Genomic DNA, 18,433 nt, shown 5'->3' with positions numbered 1-18,433 from the left:
CTCTTCTCAACTCTGTCCCGACCTCTGAGCACCTGACACTTCCTCCCCACCCCCCCCCACCCCTCCACCTCCACATCCTCCTATCCTCTCTCCGCTCATCTCGACATGCACAGTGCATTCTGCCAACAGCCACACTGAACTCGAACCCCCCCGCCGCCATGACACCGAAAACACAAAACGGGAAAAAAAAAAAAAAAGAAGGCTCGGCTCTCCGTCTTCACGTCTCTAAAAACCACACACACACACAAAAAAACAAAACAAGACGACACAAAGTGAAGATTCCTGTCTGCATCCGCCAGCACAGCAATCAGGTTTTAATGAAAACTGTCTGTGGTCGAAGTCAAAGGGCTATGGGAGGGTCCTTTTTTGTAAAAGGAAAAAAAAAAAAAAAAAAAAAACCTTTTTGAAAATCTAGCCTTTTTCTCTGCTCATTGTTGCCTTCTCCTCTGCTCTTGTGCTTTCTCTGTCTCTCTATCTTGTTTGCGTTCGATGCCAGTGCCCACCTCCTTCTCCAACACCCCCCTCCCTCCCCCCCCACCCCACCTCGCATCCCAGCTTTCTAACAGTGTCTTTGCTAAAACACTGTTAATCGTCCCTCCTTCCATCCGTGTGCAGAAAAAGTGCGTTCAAATGATGCAGAGTCCGCCAAGCCCTTTAAAGTGGAGACTGGAGTGGAGCCCTTGTTTGGCAGTGTGCTAGTGCAGTCCTCTCTTCCCTGTGTGTACGTGTATGTGTGTGTGTTTAGACCTTTTAACAACACAGAAAAGCACTTAATGCTCCTGCAGGAGTGTTGTGTGTGTGTGTGTGTGTGTGTGTGTATGTATCTATGTGTGTCCACACCTGTGTGTATCTGACTGCTTTGTCTGAGTTTAGAGATTCAAGGACATATTACTTATGTGGCACTGTCCATATTAACACATCATTAATTAAACTTTCATTGGAATTCAGTAGAGTGTCTCTTTAAAAAGCCAGACATGCATGATAGTTATTATCATGGTGCGGGAGCGACCTCGCTGTAAAAAGCTCAAAGACAGTGCATGCCAGAGTTCACCTCACAGGTTCCATTAAAGCTGCACAAGGCAAGAGTCTTATTGAAAACCCTGTTTTGATCACTTGTTTTGATCATTGAGATATTGTAGAGTCACCCACTGTGTCCCGATCCCATACTGCATACTAATTATAAGCAGGTTTTGAGTAAAGTACTGTGGTGTGTTCACACTGGAAAAGTACTCTCAAAAAAAGTCAGTATGCCCACTAAAACGCTTTGTTTTTAAGTGTGCTGTTGATGGTCGTTATTGTCCCTCAGTGCAATGCAAATTAAATAACAACTAATACAAATTATGGATGGTGGTGAGACAGCTTGAGGAAGATCTCAGAAGAAAAAAAAAAGTACATTATTGGAAATCAGTTTTGCTTTCTCTTTGAGAAATTGAGATTAATCAATTTTTTTTCTTACTGTCAACAAATCCAATGAAAAGACCAAAACCAACAATGTGTTAGTGCGTCTTTCAGGGGAGTTTTAACAAAAGCCTTCACATTCTGTTAGCATCAGTGTGTAAAGCTGCGTGTTTGAATGTATGCATGTGTCCCAGTTGTGTATCCATTTGGCTCTACAGTTGTGTGTGTATGTGTGTGTGTGTGTTACTACATCGCTGCTGCTATTGCTGTTGCTGCTACTGCTACTATTGTTGCTACTGCTGCTTCTCATGCCCCCCACCCCCCCACCCAACCTCACCCCCCTTCAGTCCTCTGTCCTTCTGCCCATCCGGTCCCCTCAACTCATCCAAAACTAGAAGGAGAGAAATCTGACCCTTTGCAGTCAAAAGCACAAGTATTGAGACAAACATCGGTCTCGGTTTGTGTTTTTATTTCCACTGAGGACAAGAGAAGACCTGTAATAGATCTAGTTTGCTGCGTTTACCTCCAGTTACACACAGGACTTGGAGGTGAGGCAGCTGCTGGAGAGACTGTCCCGACACTTTGGCTTTTGACTGTAAGAACCTGCTTCAAACCTGCGTTTCTTTCCTCTTTTTCTTCCTTCTTTCTGTTGTTTTCTGGGCTTGTTCTGTCTGCGCAGTCATAGCTTGTAAATGGAGGATATAAAGATGAATTTTATGTTTTCTACAAGGAGGTTTGCATGTTACTATTATGTGAGTAAATAAGGTGCCTAATGTTCATGTTTGAGCAGACCACACCTCAGTCCAACTGCTGCTTGAAATCCTTACAGGTGCTTTATCTCGGCTGACCGCCTGTCTGGCAGAACGGAACAGAAACGTGTGAGAAAAGGCTGCTGAAAAATGATCCTGGCTTGTCCTAAGCCAGTATACAGACTTTACATATGATTTTCCAGTAGGAATGTGATCCCAGTGTCCAGCAGATTCAGATTTTTGAAATCATCAAGCTCTTTTTGTTTGATTAACAAAGTGAATCTGATCCTGCAACGAAGCGGAACAAAACCCACATTCAATACAAGGTCTGCATGAAACTATAAATTTGGTGACCACAGGGCCGGAGGTGCGTCTGTTTCCATGTCAGCAAAACACCGGCTGTTTCTGCAAAAACCGCAGCTCAACCTTGAACATTTTTAGCTCAGAGTTACGGTTAACGAGTGGTTCACCGGCGGCGTTTGTGAGCACCATCACCGGCCTGTTTGCTTCTATTGTGCCAGACAGGAACAGTCACTCCCGGTGAAGCAGCTGAAGCCGTTTCGACCAGTAATTTGACCCGTGTGTGGAGCAGACATAGGAACCCACTTGCACTCAAAAAGCTCCCACCTTCGTTGTGCCTCACTTCCAACGGTGCTTTTTTCAGTAGTCTGTCTTTCTTTATGTTTGTTTGTAAGGTGCTGTATATAACTTGAATATATTATGCACATATCCTACCCAATGGGTAGAAACCACAAAAAAATGTTGTGAATAATGTAATATACTGTATAGACAATATAAGAATTTTAAGAAGGCAGCATCAAATTTGTAAATGCCTACAGTTAAAAACGTGCTTTGTCTTTTTTTTATGAGAAAACATGGTTTGCAAAGTATGCTTAGAATATGGTTGCAACACAAATACAAATTACTACTTATAATATTTTGCTATAAATACTAGTCTGTTATGATAAGGATGAGATAACCTCTGGATTAAGGAAGTTGTTGAGAAAAGATATTATTCACTTGTTTATTGGATTTCTCTTCTAAGAACAACCTTTCACAGTGCTTGCCATCATTTGGGTACTGGCTGGTGGTTTTATTTAGACCACAATCAACTAACAAATGTATAGTTCTATTACACAGATCTTTTAAGAAAACATATATCACACACACACATCAGTTGGTGTTTATGCCACGATTTCAGCCGGGGGGACCCCCCCCCCCGGTTGAATGTCATCTTAACTCGCTTTGTAAATTGTTGGAACAAAAAGCAGAAGCTGTCTAGTTGGGAGACGCGTCACATGACCACTGCACACGAGAGCCGTCAGCACTTCCGGAAACGGGAGAATATGTGTCTGTACTCATTGATCTTTATAATATTTTTTAGTTGACTTCAGCTGTAGTTTTGTATATCTGCCAAAGTATAAAACTGTCGAGCACACTCAGCACTGCTATAGATCCGGCTTGATGTTAGGTTCTGGTTAAAGCATTTCAGCTCCGCTACAGGAGGATCATCATCTTTTGATCACATGATTGTCAAACAGGAAAAACATCAAAGGAAAAATGGTCTTTTTAATTATTTTCTTTTTTTTTGTTTTGTTTTTTTTTGTTGGGAAAGTTGCACCAGCGTGACATGAGTGGAAAAATGCCGTTAAAACTGTCATTTAACTTTTTCTTTTTATTATTATTATTTTTTTATTTTCTACATTACAATGTTATACGTGGCACAGTATATTGAAACAAGTCATGTTTAATCTGCAGTCATTTATTTACAGTATGTACTGAAAATACTGTAACTCCACTGTACAATAACCGCAGAGCATGTTCATTCTTATCTATAGACGATGTACATAGCAACGTGCCATTTTCTCTTCAAAGCACCAAATAAGTGGCAGTTGTGTAGTTTTGATTTGGAAAAGTCTCTATTGTAACTCTGGCTGGAGCGCCGCTCGGCTCTCCTTCTTAATAGACCTTTTTTTTTTTTTTTTTTTTTTTTTTTTCCGTTTCCTGCACTAGCTTGAAGAACTAACTTGGGCTCAGACTGATTTTTATTTTGATTTCTCCCCTGCAGCGCTCTCCCTCTTTCCACTTATCAGAAGTCTGTACTCAACTGCTGACAACAAGTAGCTGTTTTTATCGTTCCAGATTTTAATAATAATGATGATAATAATAACAATGATAACGTCTCAACAGTTTGGTATTCTCTGTCTTGACAGTTACCATAGGACTGCTTCCATCATGGGTTTTGTAACATCGGTTTGCTTTATTTACAAAATGAATCCTTCTCGTTCCCCCCTCCCCCCTCTGTGCTGAAACCTCGATCTATATATGACTGTATTCACTGAGCATACAGTATATATATATCAAAACACAGAGGTAAAATTGTTGTGTATTTTTGCCTCTTTTTATTTAAGCAATTGTGATGTAATAGGTTTTAGGCCTAAGGTCTGTTATTGCAATACTTTTACAGAAAAGAAGAAAAAAATCAAAAAATGTTGCTCTAAGTGCTGTTGTAGTCAAAGATTTTATGCTTGTACTTATGCTGTAGTCAAACTGCAGCGTAATGAATAAAACTTTAAAAGTGATTACTGTGGTGCTCTCCCTGTATTTTTTCCTGTAGTGTTATATAGATAATGAGGTTTTGTAATGTGATTACTGAAAGGTGGTGCCACTCAGCTCTTTATCTATCCACACTGATGCAGCCAAATAAAGTGAGCAGGATTTAAAGGCACAGCAGCCATTCTCAGACTTGTAAGCCTGCTTCATCAGTTGCTCGGTGATGCAGGTTAAGACCCGGTGTTCAGAGGAAGGTAATAAATAAAACATAATGTGCAAAATTAACAGATGAAAAGAATAAAAGGAAAGTACAAGAGAAAAAAGCAGACCAATAAGCAGGTATACTATGGTCCAAGCACACAACCCAGCTCTCCATGTTGTCTGTCAAAGTGTTCTCCAGCCAAACAACATGGAGAAAATAACTGTTCTATACAAAGCAGCAGCACATCCTGTATTTCTGTACCACACTGACACATCATGACAAGTTTTGTCTGAAGGTGTATTAATTATACAAGACTGACACTCATTTCATACTCTCGTCCAACACACACTCCAGTTATAATTGTAACACAAGTCTACTAACAATCAGTTAAACTTAAGTTAAATTATTGTTTCCTATTGACTGATTTGTTAAATGCTGTAAATATCACCTGAACCACCTGCATGATGTACAGTAGCAGTCAAACATTTGGACACACTGTCCCATTGCCTTGAATGAGAAAGTGTGTCCAATGAACATACACACACACACAATAACTAATCAGAAGTCTGAGAGGTTTCAGTTAACTTTTGAACATGGATATAATGGAGGTGGGTATAATGGATATACTGGATTACAGGTCATCAGGCAACAGGACCAGTTCACAGAACCTGCTTTGAGGAACACCTGACATGTCAAGCTGGATAGTGACAGTCATAAGGAAGTGATGAAGGTTAGGCATTCATGTTTGTTTGCTTTTTCAACAATTTCTTTCATATCCGACATTTATATTGGAGCTTTTAGATAATTCTGACTTGGTTTTTCACGTGAGCAGTAATTACAAGTTATGGGTCAAGTTACAAAAACACTGAATCTTATATTTCCCATAATGAAACTCCAGATTGTAATGTAGGCGAGATAACCCTGAAGACATTATCAGGGTTGTGAAAACAGATGTATAATATCATCTGTGGCTCTTGAGGAACTCTGTTAAGTCTGAGTGAACTCCTCACGAAGAGTAAAATAATCTTGTAAAATTGTTGCAGTATCCCTTCAATAAAATGAAACTGTGCCATCTGAGGAGGTCAGTGCTGATGGAAAAACAGGTCCTGACTTCTCTCTCAGAGGGACAGAAAAATAGGAACTGACCACCTCTGCAGCTGTGTTTTCAGTCCAGCTGCTGCTCTGCTACAGCCAGCACGCTGCAGAAGTTGAACACTTTTAAAAAAGACAGCTCTGCAGTGCTCCGCAATCATTACTTCTCTTCTTTCATGTGTTGGAAGAAGTCTCCGCTGAGCTTCAGATGAGGTTTTAACCTCCATCAACCAAATTTGCTGATTCTTCCCGTCTGTTGAAGCAGCACAGTACAGGTCAGATCCAGGTTACATTAAAAAGCTACCTCTTCCTCACTCGATGTTTTTTTGTTAAAGAGTGTTTGGCAAAGATCCTCTTGAGCCAGGAGCAAATGACTCACTCAGCCCTGCAAAGTAATGAAATGCATAAAACATAAGTTTCTGTATATTTCAGCTCCAAGACCAGCTTATTTATAGACGGACCCCATCTGGCAACTTGTCATAACATTCACAGAGTGAAACAAAGCTAATGTTCAAAGCACTTAGCCTCACTTACAAGTGCAGAGGGAGGGTGGGCCCCGGGGCCCCGCCTCATGTCCTCTCCATAACCTCCTCCAAAACGCTGCAAGGAGCACAACCACCCTGATACTGTTCACATTTCCTCCTGACTACACACACACACACACACACGTTCAGAGCGGGCACACTGGTGATGGCCATGCAGGGATAATTAAGCACATATCAGCTGGAGTTTCTTCAGAGATGAGACACGATGCAGCTCCAGAGTCTGAACATCATCCAGGCTTTTACCATCAGACAGGAAACACAGGAGGGGGAGAAGCAAACGACTTTCTAGTACTAAGTTTTCACTTCCATATTTTATCAGGAAGCAGCGCCCACACATTCACTTCTGTTTGGAAACTGGTTGAGAGGAAATACCCTGTGCACCTCAGCAGCTAAGACAGCTAAGACCTAACTGATTCAGATGACTACGCCTTTCTGGAGACAGTTACCTACTTCACAGTCCTTAAAATAAAGTCTTTGCATTTTCTTTATCACCTGAAAATAATCGACAGGTTAATCAATAATGAAAATAATCGTTAGTTGCAGCTTTGTTGAAGGAGCTTCGTCCTGTCAGAGAAAATAATCCTGATAGTGATGTCATCAGAGTTATCTAGGCTACACCTTTGCTACACAGAAAGCCTGCGTTATAAACTGGGGGTATGTAGTTTGAAAGACATGAGTGTTTTCCAGAGACAGCTGAGTTGCATTATGGGAAATGTAGGATCCAGTGTTTTTGGATGTTAATAATGATACTAGGGAGTAAAAGTCAAGATATCTCAGCCTCTGCTGCTTTGATTTTGATCTCTCTTTTTTAAAATTGTGAGTCGCCCATATTTATGGGTGCAATACTAAATCGCTGGTATAACCCTTTAAAATTAAAGGGTCAGTTCAACCAAATTAAAAAAAACTCAAAATAAACATATTTTCTCAGTTACAGCACATTGTGGTATCTAGCCTTGCAGATAGTTTTGGTTTCATGTGCCCTGTTTTTGAGATTTTTGCCTCCACATCAATACAGTGGAAGTTAATGGAATTCCTTTTGCGTCCTTTTGACTTCAAGACTTGGGCTAGATGTTCCAGCATCTATCCCGACTCTTCAAGTCACAAGGACTCAGCACTGACCACAAAGCATTCAGCACCTCTAGATCTCCCTCCTGAGAGGAGGACTGGAATGGACATGACATCACAAGCAGCAGCTGTGGGGAACGCAACATCTGTGAGGACGCTGGAAGAGACCAAATGAATACTGCAGACAGACATTTTATTACATTTTATTTTTTCAATGTAATCGAGGTTAATGGAATTTAATTTGAGCTCCATAAATCACCTCTATTGTTTTGCGGTGGAGGCAGAAATCTCAGAGACAGATATCTCACTAAAAACAAAACATATCTGCATGTCTACACACATCTAAAGCTAACTGAGAAAATATGTCTTTTTGTGTAGCTTTCACGTGGATTTTTGGTTATTTCTGTTTGATCTTTTCTTTAAATATTATCCACTCAAAGACTATAACAAAGCTTTATGGTAAAACTACACCAACAAATGTGACCTGTACAGCAACTTTCTAATGTAGACACAGTCTGTCAGCTACCTCAAAGATGATCCCACTGACCTTTGTAAAAAAAAAAAAAGATGCAAAGTAGAGAAAATCACTAGTCTTGGACAGTTTGGACAGTTTTCTTCCCTCCTGACCCGCACTTCACCTCCAGCTTCCCAGAGGCGTCTTGACACTTGAGTCATGTTCAGCCACTGACTCACACCTGAGGAACACAGATTGTCTTTACACTAAAATCATTTCAGGAATTGCAGCGCCGCTCTGTCCTCTGTGTCATACTCCCTGTGGGAGAACAGACAGGTGCTTGTGCGAGGGGCAGTGGACTGCATAAACAGTTGTTCATTAGTTTGGACAGCAGAGGTCATTGTAGCTCACACACACACACTTCCTATCAGCGCAGAGCAACGCTGTTATATTTACATATAGATAAGATTCATAATGAAGGAGGCAGGCTGGAGCACGCTCAGTGTGTGACAGCATGATGTTTAGATCTGTTTAACATTACTGGATGCTGACAGCTATAGGAGAACTAAGTGTCAAACCATACTGACTTTTCAATAAGTGGTGTCTACCCTGACCTTAACCCACCGTCATCAGGGGCCTCATAAAACTGTGAGTAAGTTTCATGCCAAAAGTTTTATAAAAGTGTGCACAAGCACTTCTGCACACAATCTTCCCTTTTATAAATCACATGGTCACCACACTACTGCAATTTACCATAAATGGTCAATGCAGAACTCTTCAGAATATTAATATATGTTTTGTTCTTGTACGCAGATGTGAATGTGAAACAAGAAGGATGTTTTCACATTCATCTGCTGGAGGAGGAAAACTTCTCTGTGCTCATCTTAAACCTGAGGCTTGTAGGTGTGAGCCAAACACTGAGAATGGACTTTACAGGGAAGTAAGAGACATCTTGTGTGCTGCAGTTGAACTTAAACAAAATATTTGCGTCTACATAGATTGTGTATAGATTCTGGATTCTTCAGATTCAATTTATTATTCAGATTGATGTCTTAAAAACATGTCTGGAGGCGATCTTTAAATATTTAGATTCATACATACATGTATACATATACATGACTGTTGAGACCACATACTCAGCATTAAGCAAAAAAAGGTTTGTGTATTAACTCCAAACTGCAGCGTACAAAATGTCATTTTCAGTTGATATACAGTATGTGTGTGTGCAGGAGGTCAGGAGTTGTAGTATGAGGGGCTGGTGAAAGTGTGTGGCAGTGTGTCCGCTGTGCTTGGTTTGTTCCTGGCAGCATGACCATGTGTTCACTGAAGCCATTTGGCACAAAAAACAATTTTCAAACAAATTTAAATTGCACTTGGTGCAATATGCACAGCAGTGGCGGCTGGTGATTCAAAAAATTGGAGAGGACAGGAGGAAAACCAACATGGAATCTTACAACAAACTGCATCAAACTATATCACTGTCTCTACCTGATGAAATCGGAGGGGTGGGGGACAATTTTATATGCCAATACAAAAATTTGCTTTCAAAAACAAAAACCCTTGGGTGGTGAAAAGGCTGCTTATTTAAATACATTTATACGTATTGTTTCTAAACAAAGAAGTGCTCATTTTAGCAGTGCAGTGGCTCTGAATGTGTCATTTTACCAACAAAGTGAAATTCAAATTTACAGTATTGTTCTATTGTAACGACAAATTTATGTTCTCATCAAAAACAGACAAGATATCACATGATTTACACGTGTTTCCTATATATTTTCTTAGTATACAGAAATATATAAAGTTCCACAAAGCTTATGATCTGATACAGGTTCAGATCAGTGCTGAATACTAGACAGACTGAACACTAAAAACATTCACAGATCTAAAAGTGTAGGTTCACATCAGACAGTATTAATGCATGTATCAAATACATGACTTACACACTCTTATCTATGTGCACGACATACTAAATATAGTCTACAAAGCTCATATGTTAACACTAGGGGTGTTAACATGAACACAAAACTCATGGTACGGATCGTATCACGGATTTGAGTCACGGATCGGATCATTTTTAGGATCAGCAAAAAAAAAAAAAAAAAAAAAAATTCCGTAACACACTGACAGCAAGGAACAGCAAGGAACTTTTGCCTATGGTCTTAAATGAAAACAACATTTAAGATGTCCAATGTTTAAATAAAATCTTAAATTATATAAAATATTCAATGCTCAATTATTGTTAAATTAAATGACAATATGACGCTTCCTCTTTTAAACACAGTAGTGAATGAAACAGCCTGTGTCCACATCATCAAAACTTGATGATAACTTAGAAACACGAGCACACGTTTTGTCCTGCAGCTTGATGAACGAGCCACAAAACTAACATTCACTGCTAACGTCAGTTAGCAACTACGTAGCTAATTAGCTGCTCAGCTGCAGCACATTAAACGGCAGGTAAACGTACCTGCAAATGTCAATTAGGACCCGTTAGATGCTGGTTTGATCGTCGCTCTTCAAAATCCCTGTTAGCGACACATTGTCTGTCCAGGACTTGTACTTACAGCAGTTTGTTTACTTTGTCTTAAATGAGACATTACATTTTGCAATTAATCCGCAGTTCATATGCCTGCCGAACCGTGGGGTGTAATCTGTACGGATCACAGATCAACTAGGATGTCTTACACCACTCGTTAACATTTGTTATTCTAGTAACTTTAAGCTTATTACTCAATTTACGACTCAGCTTAAAAACGAATTGAAGAAACTGTCACAACAAGCAGCCAGACTTCCTGCACACTCATTCACTAATCACACAACATCAACAGGTGACTGAACAGCCACTCAATTAAAAACTGGATCAATTCCAAATGAATGAGTGAGTCCAGACAGCTCACTGTAACTTCAACAAGCAAACTACCTACAGCACATTATATCATCTCTGCTGCATTCTTGTTAAGGAGATAAATTCACACAACAGCCACAGAGACATTTAACCATGAGAGATGAAATTAGCGACCAAAGAGACACACAGAGAGAGTAGCTGTTTCTGACTCACGTTATCTGACGTCTTCTTCTTTCTTTCATGGAGATTAAGTATTCATGTCATAGCGTCCATTTGTGGCTGTTGGTCATCTTGTTTGTTAGTTAACAGAACTTTGTGGCTGTTGGTTAACCAGTCTGATATCATTAGCAACAATGACAAACAAGCTAACTCTCCTGGTTGTTTCTCCGGTTGCTTCTCTCTCCAGCCTTCCCGGCGGTGTCCTGCCGCTGCTGTGCCGCACTGTCCAAATCCATTCTCCCGTTAGCTTAACAACAGTCCTTAATAGTCCTTCCATGGATGTATAAAGAGTCATTCAGGCTGCTACAAAAAGCTAACTGTTGCGTTGGCTAACGCAAGCAGCTACCTACTGCTCGTTATCTTCTTCTGCTACTCTGCCTTAAAGTGGGGAGAATTGAAGATGTAATCTGGAAACTATCATTGGACCAACGCAATGTCAATATTGCATTCTGGTTGTTGATTGGTTAGGGAGGACGTCCTCCCTTGGAGCGTCATTTTACGTATCTTGGCCAATAATAGATTAGCATGAAAAAAATGAAGTACATTAAAATGATGTAAGAGAGCCCGCCCTGCGGATGACAGCGCCCCCCCCCCCCCCCCCCCACCACCACCACTACTTTGCACAGACTGTTCTTTTTTGGTAATTATTTGGTAATAGTTAGTTTCAATCAAATATTCTTTTTTATATTTTGATCTCCCTCTTGCCTCTCAAAAAATCAAGGAGGAGCAACCTCCTCTGTCTCTATGGACCAGCCTCCACTGATGCACAGCATGAAAAGATACCAACCACTATTTTCTACTTGTATGAGATGAAACAAATACATACAGTTCTGCGCAAACGTTTTAGGCACTAAAAGTAAAGTTAGGATGCTTTCAAAAATAATACAATGAATAGTTTTTATTTATCAATTAACTTCATACAAAGTTCAGTGAACAGAGCAGCTTTGCCTTTAACACAGCAGCAGTTCTCCTCGATACACCTGCACTCAGCTTTTCAGGTATTTGGCAGGTCGGTTGTTCATGCATCTTGGAGAAGTTGTCACAGTTCTTCTGTGGATTCAGGCATCTCAGCTGCTTCTGTCTCTTCATGATAATCCCAGACTGACTCTATGATGTTGAGATCAGGGGTCTGTGGGGACCAGACCATCTGTTGCAGGACTCCTTGTTCTTCTTATTGGTGAAGATCGTTCTTTATGACTCTGGCTGGATGTTTGGGCTCGTTGTCAAGCTGGAGAATACATTTGGGACCGATCAGATGCCTCCCTGATAGTGTTGTATTATGGATAAACACTTAAAGTGCCTAAAATTTTTGTACAGTATATGATGCATACATAATTATAAAATCTGACTTCACTTCACTACCTCACATCTGTTGTTTTTTTAATTACATCAAAACGTTAGTTGTTTTGGTTTTATGTTCCACACTTGAAGTTTTGGTTCAGTTTCACCACTCTCGCAGCTCTTTTCAGCAGAACAACTCAGCTAATAAACCTGCTGCCTGCCCAGCAAGGAACAGCTGCAGACAAAATCATTATGAACATAGCTCCTGAGAAAAATATCTGACTCTTTAGCTGCTAAATGCTCCACTATGTTCACCAGCTAGTTGTAACTTTGTCTGTCTGTTTGGAGCTGGGCAGGTAGAACACGGTCACTGAGTTTATCAGTTTTGTCTGCCAGAGTAACGAGCTGAAAGGCGCTAACATGCTTGGTAGAGCTGAGGAGAACTGAGGTCAGGTAATAATTCTCTGTGGGTTTGTCACTATGGATGATCCCTTTCACATTACATGTAGTCCACTGACCTTATGTTCATATAAAAAATGTTCATTAATGCAGCTTTAAGTACTTTTGAGTAAGATTTTGAATGTAGGTACAGAGTATGTTTTACATTTTGCTACTTTTCTTGAGGCTCTACATAATTCTTCCAACAGTGTCTACAAGATGTTAGAGATGAGTATGACCTTGTGAAACCTGGAAGTCAGAGTCATTGGTGATGCAGTGATGGCTTCGAGTACATATTGTCAACAAGAAATCTTAATTGAATTTCTCTCACCGCCTATAGACACAGCACAAACTTTGATGATTAGCGTTTCACTTTATTCAGTTGTGCTTATAATCAAACATCTATTTGAATTTCTGACAAGAACATCTGTCTATTTATCAAAAGTACCAGACATTTCATCTGACACACTGCCAACACTTGATTTCCATGTGTAACTGTGTCTACTGTTCTAACATGCTGTACCCACTGTATGTTTACATGTATGATCAACAAATCAACACATGTAAACTCACACATACTGCTGAATATTTCTGCCTCGAGAACGGCTTTCAACTGTCATTTTATTCACACTTTTCAGTCGATACATTAAGTGGTAGAGACACCAAAATAATGTAATATATTAGCTTTGGCTATCAGATAAAAATACATTAGAAAAACTTAATTTCTTTCTCATTACATTATAAAAGACACAAGGTGATACCCAGCCTTCAGAAAGGCTTTGATGGACTAGTACACACAGCTAACCATGAGCTTCAAGTTTTATTTTCCTAACAGCCACAAGGATTAGCATTGCTCTCTCCCATACAGTCTTTAATAGATGCTCTTTTATACACAGGCAAATCAATTTATTTTTCCCAGAACTCTTTTCTTCTTCGTATATGTGTGTAAAGAGACATGAGAATAGCTTCAGCTAACAAACAGTTAAAGCCCAGATCACTTGAGCCTGTGTAAATCCAGTCTGAGATGACTGAGCCAAAATGCAGCATTGCCAGGAGTCTGCTAAGCTGCTGTCTAGTCTACACTTGCAGTGCATCATGGCAGGGTTTTGACAATTAAGGAATTAATTTGACACTTAAATAGACAACAGGTAATAACTGAGATGTGTGAGGTGAAACTTCAGGACAAGGATAGTGCAATGTCTCTCTCTTCTTTCCCAACAGTCTCAGAAGTGCTGCCCGTTACTTGCCCCAAACTCACTGATTACTTGTCGAGACCTAAATTGGATCATTTATTGAGAGGCGCCACCTGTAAACCTGATCTGCTAATCGTTTTTCTTCCTAAAAAACGCTTTTCCCTCAGACACTCTGTCTTTGGTTTCCTGCAGTTTCTCAGAAAGCTTGTCCTTAGTCTCTTCCATTTTCTCAGAAAAGCGTTCTTTAGTTTCCTCCATTTTCTCGGAAAATCTCTCCTTTGTCTCCTCCATTTTTTCTGACAGTTTCTCCTTTGTCTCTTCCATTTTGTCCTGGATGTATTCTTTAACTGGCGGTGGTGTGGATAAGTAGCCGTTCTTGCGGAGGTACTGAACAGATAGTGATGTGCCACCCAGAGTCACTGTATATCTGGCAGGAGTGGCGATCTGTAGGAAGACAAAAAGAAAAGACACTGACTGATGGCTCATACATCACTTGTCACCTGTTTTTGATGACAAATGCTGATAAATGAGAAAAAAAAGTGTTTACTTTGGTAAATAACAATAGATCCTGGATTAAATTACCTTGTACATGGCGTATGCAGTCAGAGCATAACCACTTGAAGAGTCTCTCAAAAGGCCAACTAGTGACTCTGGTAGACCGATCATCTCCAGAAATGGCACTACATTCACACCTCTGAAGAAATATAAATTAAGATTGAGAAGGTTTGATGTAACTGCCAAAAACACACAAAATAATCTGCAGTTCTTGAACTGCATTATGTTGTAATAATGTAACCAAGGAACATTGTCACTGTGTTGCATCAGAATGACTGAATAACAATGCTGTGATTATTTTTTTAACTCATAAATATCACACAGTTTGTCAAGTTCAGACACTAACAAATCTCTTATCGAGCCTCTCATTTCTCCTCACTCTTTATCTTTAGCAAAGAGCAAGAGAAAACATAAAAGGTAGCAGCTTCTCATTTTAGCAGCATGTTAATTAAGATGACAGACATCACCAACAGATTGGATCATCTGTAGCTAATTAACATTAATTCTGTAATGGCTAAAATAAAAAGTTAGTCTGTTCTCTGGTTAATGTTTCTCTGCAGTTGGTGTCTGTATTCAGACAAAGATCGTAAGTGCAGACACATCATTATGTAACACCACTGTACGACCACCAGTCAACTGTGTTTCTGTAGTTTCACTGAGTGGAAACGAGCAGCTGATCTCCCAGTTACTGACAGATTGACATCAGCATTTTAATCTGATCAGCTTCATAGCTGTGAATCAGGAGCTTCAGTATTTGGAGAAAGTAGCTTCTGAAGTACAACTGGTAATGTGTCAGATACATCTAATTAACATTATATTATTCTGCGCATCTCATTTTCAGGTTGTGAACATTAATTAGAATGCCTCTAAAAACTAAGTTTCTGCTCGTCATCATAAAAAATACAACACTGTGAGGTCCAATGTAAAGCCATAAACTCAGAACACAAGACTCACTTCATAGCAGCGTAATAGAAGGTTCCAAACCACATGGAGGACGTCACGAGATGCACGGGGATCATCACCTTCCCGTACTGTTTGAAAGTCCTCTTAAACCTCTGGACCAGACCGATGGATTTATCCTGCAGGGGGTCCACCTCTACAAATTCAGGCTCAGCTTCCTCTTTCCGGACCGCCTGTGATGGAGGTGCGGAGCTGGCCTGTGGCTCCTCCTCTGGCGGCTGGTGTTTCGGCTGATGTGCTGCATTGCTGGAGGCTGAGGTTGACAGCCAGAGTCGGCCTGTAGGTGTCGGCAGGGACAGGCGGAGGGCAGAGCAGCAAAATGCTACTGGCGGTTCATGGACGGTGACGCCCACCAGCAATGGGCGCACCACTGCCGCCCGGCGCAGTGTACCATAGGATAGGATGCGCTGCATTATCATCATCGTCTCCTCCTCCTCCTTTCTGCTGCTGTGACGTTTAAGGACAGACTGTGGGTGCAGGAAAAAGAAAATCTGTCTAAATCCAAGGAGTGACATATACTCTAGTTGCAGCTTCACAAATGTGAAGACTTGTTGCATTTTAATGGAAATATTTTAAAGTGAATACAGTATCATCACACTACACTGCTGATTGGACAAATAAGCAATGTGAAGATCATCTCAGGCTCTAAGAAATAGCAGCAAAAATGTATTACTATTTTTTGACATTTCATAGACTATATGCTAAACCTATTCATCAAAAAATATTAATAGATTAACCAATAATGAAATTAACCATTAGTTGCAGCTCTGAAGAACTTTTCATGTCATGGACCTAAACAGAAGATTATATCTGAAGCCTGCCAATATACTACTGAAACATAAACCTGATACTTAACTCCTAACTGATCATTCCTAAATAACTGAAATATTTGGCAGTTGATCCATTTCTGCTCTCATTAGAAATGTATATGAAACACACTTCTTCAGCCTCTTCAAAAATGTAAAATACTTGCGGTCTATTCTGTTTGCCTAAATACATACATAGTGATAACTGAGTGACACATTGAACTATGAATGACCTCGTAATAGAGACGCTTCAAACACAGCTTAACATTTGTGCTGTGACGACTAATATGGACGTAATATGACCGGCTTTCATATAAACTGTTGTTTTCCCACAGTGCTGACATTATATTCATGTAATTTTTACATATTATTTTTTACCATATTTTTCATCTTATCCCAGTCCTGCATTTGCTGAACATATTGAACCCTGCCTTCAACCTCAGACCTCTGGATCTTCTGGTCACTCCTAAATCTGGACTGCAGACTACCAGGAAACTGGATCTTCAACCAGCACAACAATTTCTGAATTACAACCTACAGTATTCCCTCTTAAGTCTTCCCTCCAATGTGTATTTATTGCTGCTGATTAATCTTATAGATGTTCCCTTGTTGCCTAAGTTGAAAAGGTATATTGTGCATTTTTTAAAGAAAAACACTACATACGTCTTAATGTTATCCAGTAAATGTGCTTAAGAATTATCTATGACAAATAGTAGTGCTGAAACCACCAAACCAACTCTATTCTAAACATTCATTGAACAAATCAGCCAGGACCTACATTCCTTCATGTGTTAGCTATAACAATATCTGCCTTTTATCTTCATATTCATCTATATGACAGACTGAAGGTCTTGGACATACCTTGTGTTATGGTTGCACAACCATAAATGACAAACAAAACGACTGAGTGAGTCACATGCAGAAAGTTCAAGAATGTCCGAGACAAACTACTTTACTCAAATTACGTTTTAAAAGCTAACATAGCGGACAGAGGCAGGTTTATACGAAGAAACTTCTGGCGCAGAAACCACCAGTTAGCCGAACTGAACTGCGTCAATTCACCGCAGTTACACAGGAAGTCACATAATTAGTCTTCAGAATAAAGTGACGCCACTCACTAAAACAGGCAGCAGCGTTTTATCCTGTCTTATTTTAGAAGTGCTAACCGGAAGTCTACAGCTACATTCATGCTAATTTGACACAGACTTCTATTTTAGGCTAGTTGACATTGGCCAGTTTTGTCTGGAGGACAGGAGGTGGTTTTATAGGTTGTTGGAGCGCTTTCCACTGGCAGACGGCGGGAAGAGGCTTTCATTTCTTTCAAGCAAACAGCGTTTCTTCTTAGGAGAGGTTTCATAAGGCCAGACTCTGGACTGCTGCCAACTTAGCTGTTAGCGGTTAGCTGACTGCTAACTCCCAGACAGTCAGCAATATAAGTTGTCACCATTTAAGCCAAAAAAAGAAGCAGTAAATACAAAGCAGTGGTCACTTACGATGGAAGTTACCTGTTCACGCCCAGACTAAATCGGGCTCCTGAGTCCTGAGGGCCATGCAGACCTGCCCGGGTTATGTGCCGTTCAAGGACCGCATTTCTCGGTGCAGCAGCAGTAGGGACTGGACTGCACGGAGGGCAGCATGTACTCCCAACCGCGCGGGGAGCCACGGGAAATGTAGTTCGCATGGTCCAGCTGTAAAAGGGCCATGCGAACTTGCGAACCTGCGCAAGAACTTCATTTCCCAGCGCGCCTAGCGGGTAGTCAACTTCTTGGAAACAAACATGAAATTGGCAAGATAGGTTTTCACTCGCAACTGACGACCTTCAAACGTGTCCCTATATCATTAATAATACATCATTAATAATACATTTAATTTGTACCGAACTTTTCTTTCATGGTGAAACTCAAAGTGCTACAGTATTAATAACATAGAACATACAACATAAAGAAAATAGTTTTAAAAGTTAAGATGAAAAAAGGTTTTTAGGCCTTTTCTTTTTTTAAAGAGTCTAGGGTCTGTGCTGCCCTCAGATGGTTAGGAAAGCTGTTTCACAAGCGTGGTGCAACAGAGCAGAAGGCTCA

At 40.2% G+C, this 18,433-nt stretch overlaps 1 protein-coding gene across 3 annotated transcripts; it reads right to left on the bottom strand.

Annotated features, from left to right (window-relative positions):
- Positions 1–13,445: 13,445 nt before the first annotated feature.
- On the bottom strand, positions 13,446–17,998 carry fam210ab (family with sequence similarity 210 member Ab). 3 transcript variants are annotated; one of them, XM_044359767.1, is made up of 4 exons: positions 17,861–17,998; positions 15,544–16,016; positions 14,617–14,728; positions 13,446–14,478 (listed from the first exon to the last, which is right to left on the bottom strand). In XM_044359767.1, the coding sequence occupies exons 2-4, from the start codon at positions 15,969–15,971 to the stop codon at positions 14,164–14,166; spliced, it is 855 nt and encodes a 284-aa protein (XP_044215702.1). In that variant the 5' UTR covers positions 15,972–16,016; positions 17,861–17,998; the 3' UTR covers positions 13,446–14,163. The 3 variants fall into 3 exon arrangements, with proteins under 3 accessions (XP_044215702.1, XP_044215701.1, XP_044215703.1); XM_044359766.1 differs by having other exon boundaries at positions 17,849–17,997; XM_044359768.1 differs by lacking the exon at positions 17,861–17,998 and adding an exon at positions 17,217–17,356.
- Positions 17,999–18,433: the final 435 nt, after the last annotated feature.

The sequence above is a fragment of the Thunnus albacares genome, chromosome 8 (assembly GCF_914725855.1).
Source record: "Thunnus albacares chromosome 8, fThuAlb1.1, whole genome shotgun sequence".
Classification (NCBI taxonomy): domain Eukaryota; kingdom Metazoa; phylum Chordata; class Actinopteri; order Scombriformes; family Scombridae; genus Thunnus; species Thunnus albacares.
The sequence above is the reverse complement of the archived record's forward strand: the minus strand, read 5'-3'. Positions and strand labels throughout refer to the sequence as shown.

Excerpts from the sequence above, each read along its gene's own strand:
- fam210ab (XM_044359767.1), bottom strand. The coding sequence starts at position 15,971 with ATGATGATAATGCAGCGCATCCTATCCTATGGTACACTGCGCCGGGCG. Across the intron at positions 14,729-15,543 it reads TTCTATTACGCTGCTATGAA|AGGTGTGAATGTAGTGCCAT; the intron begins GTGAGTCTTGTG and ends ATATTTCTTCAG. Across the intron at positions 14,479-14,616 it reads CTGCATACGCCATGTACAAG|ATCGCCACTCCTGCCAGATA; the intron begins GTAATTTAATCC and ends GTCTTCCTACAG.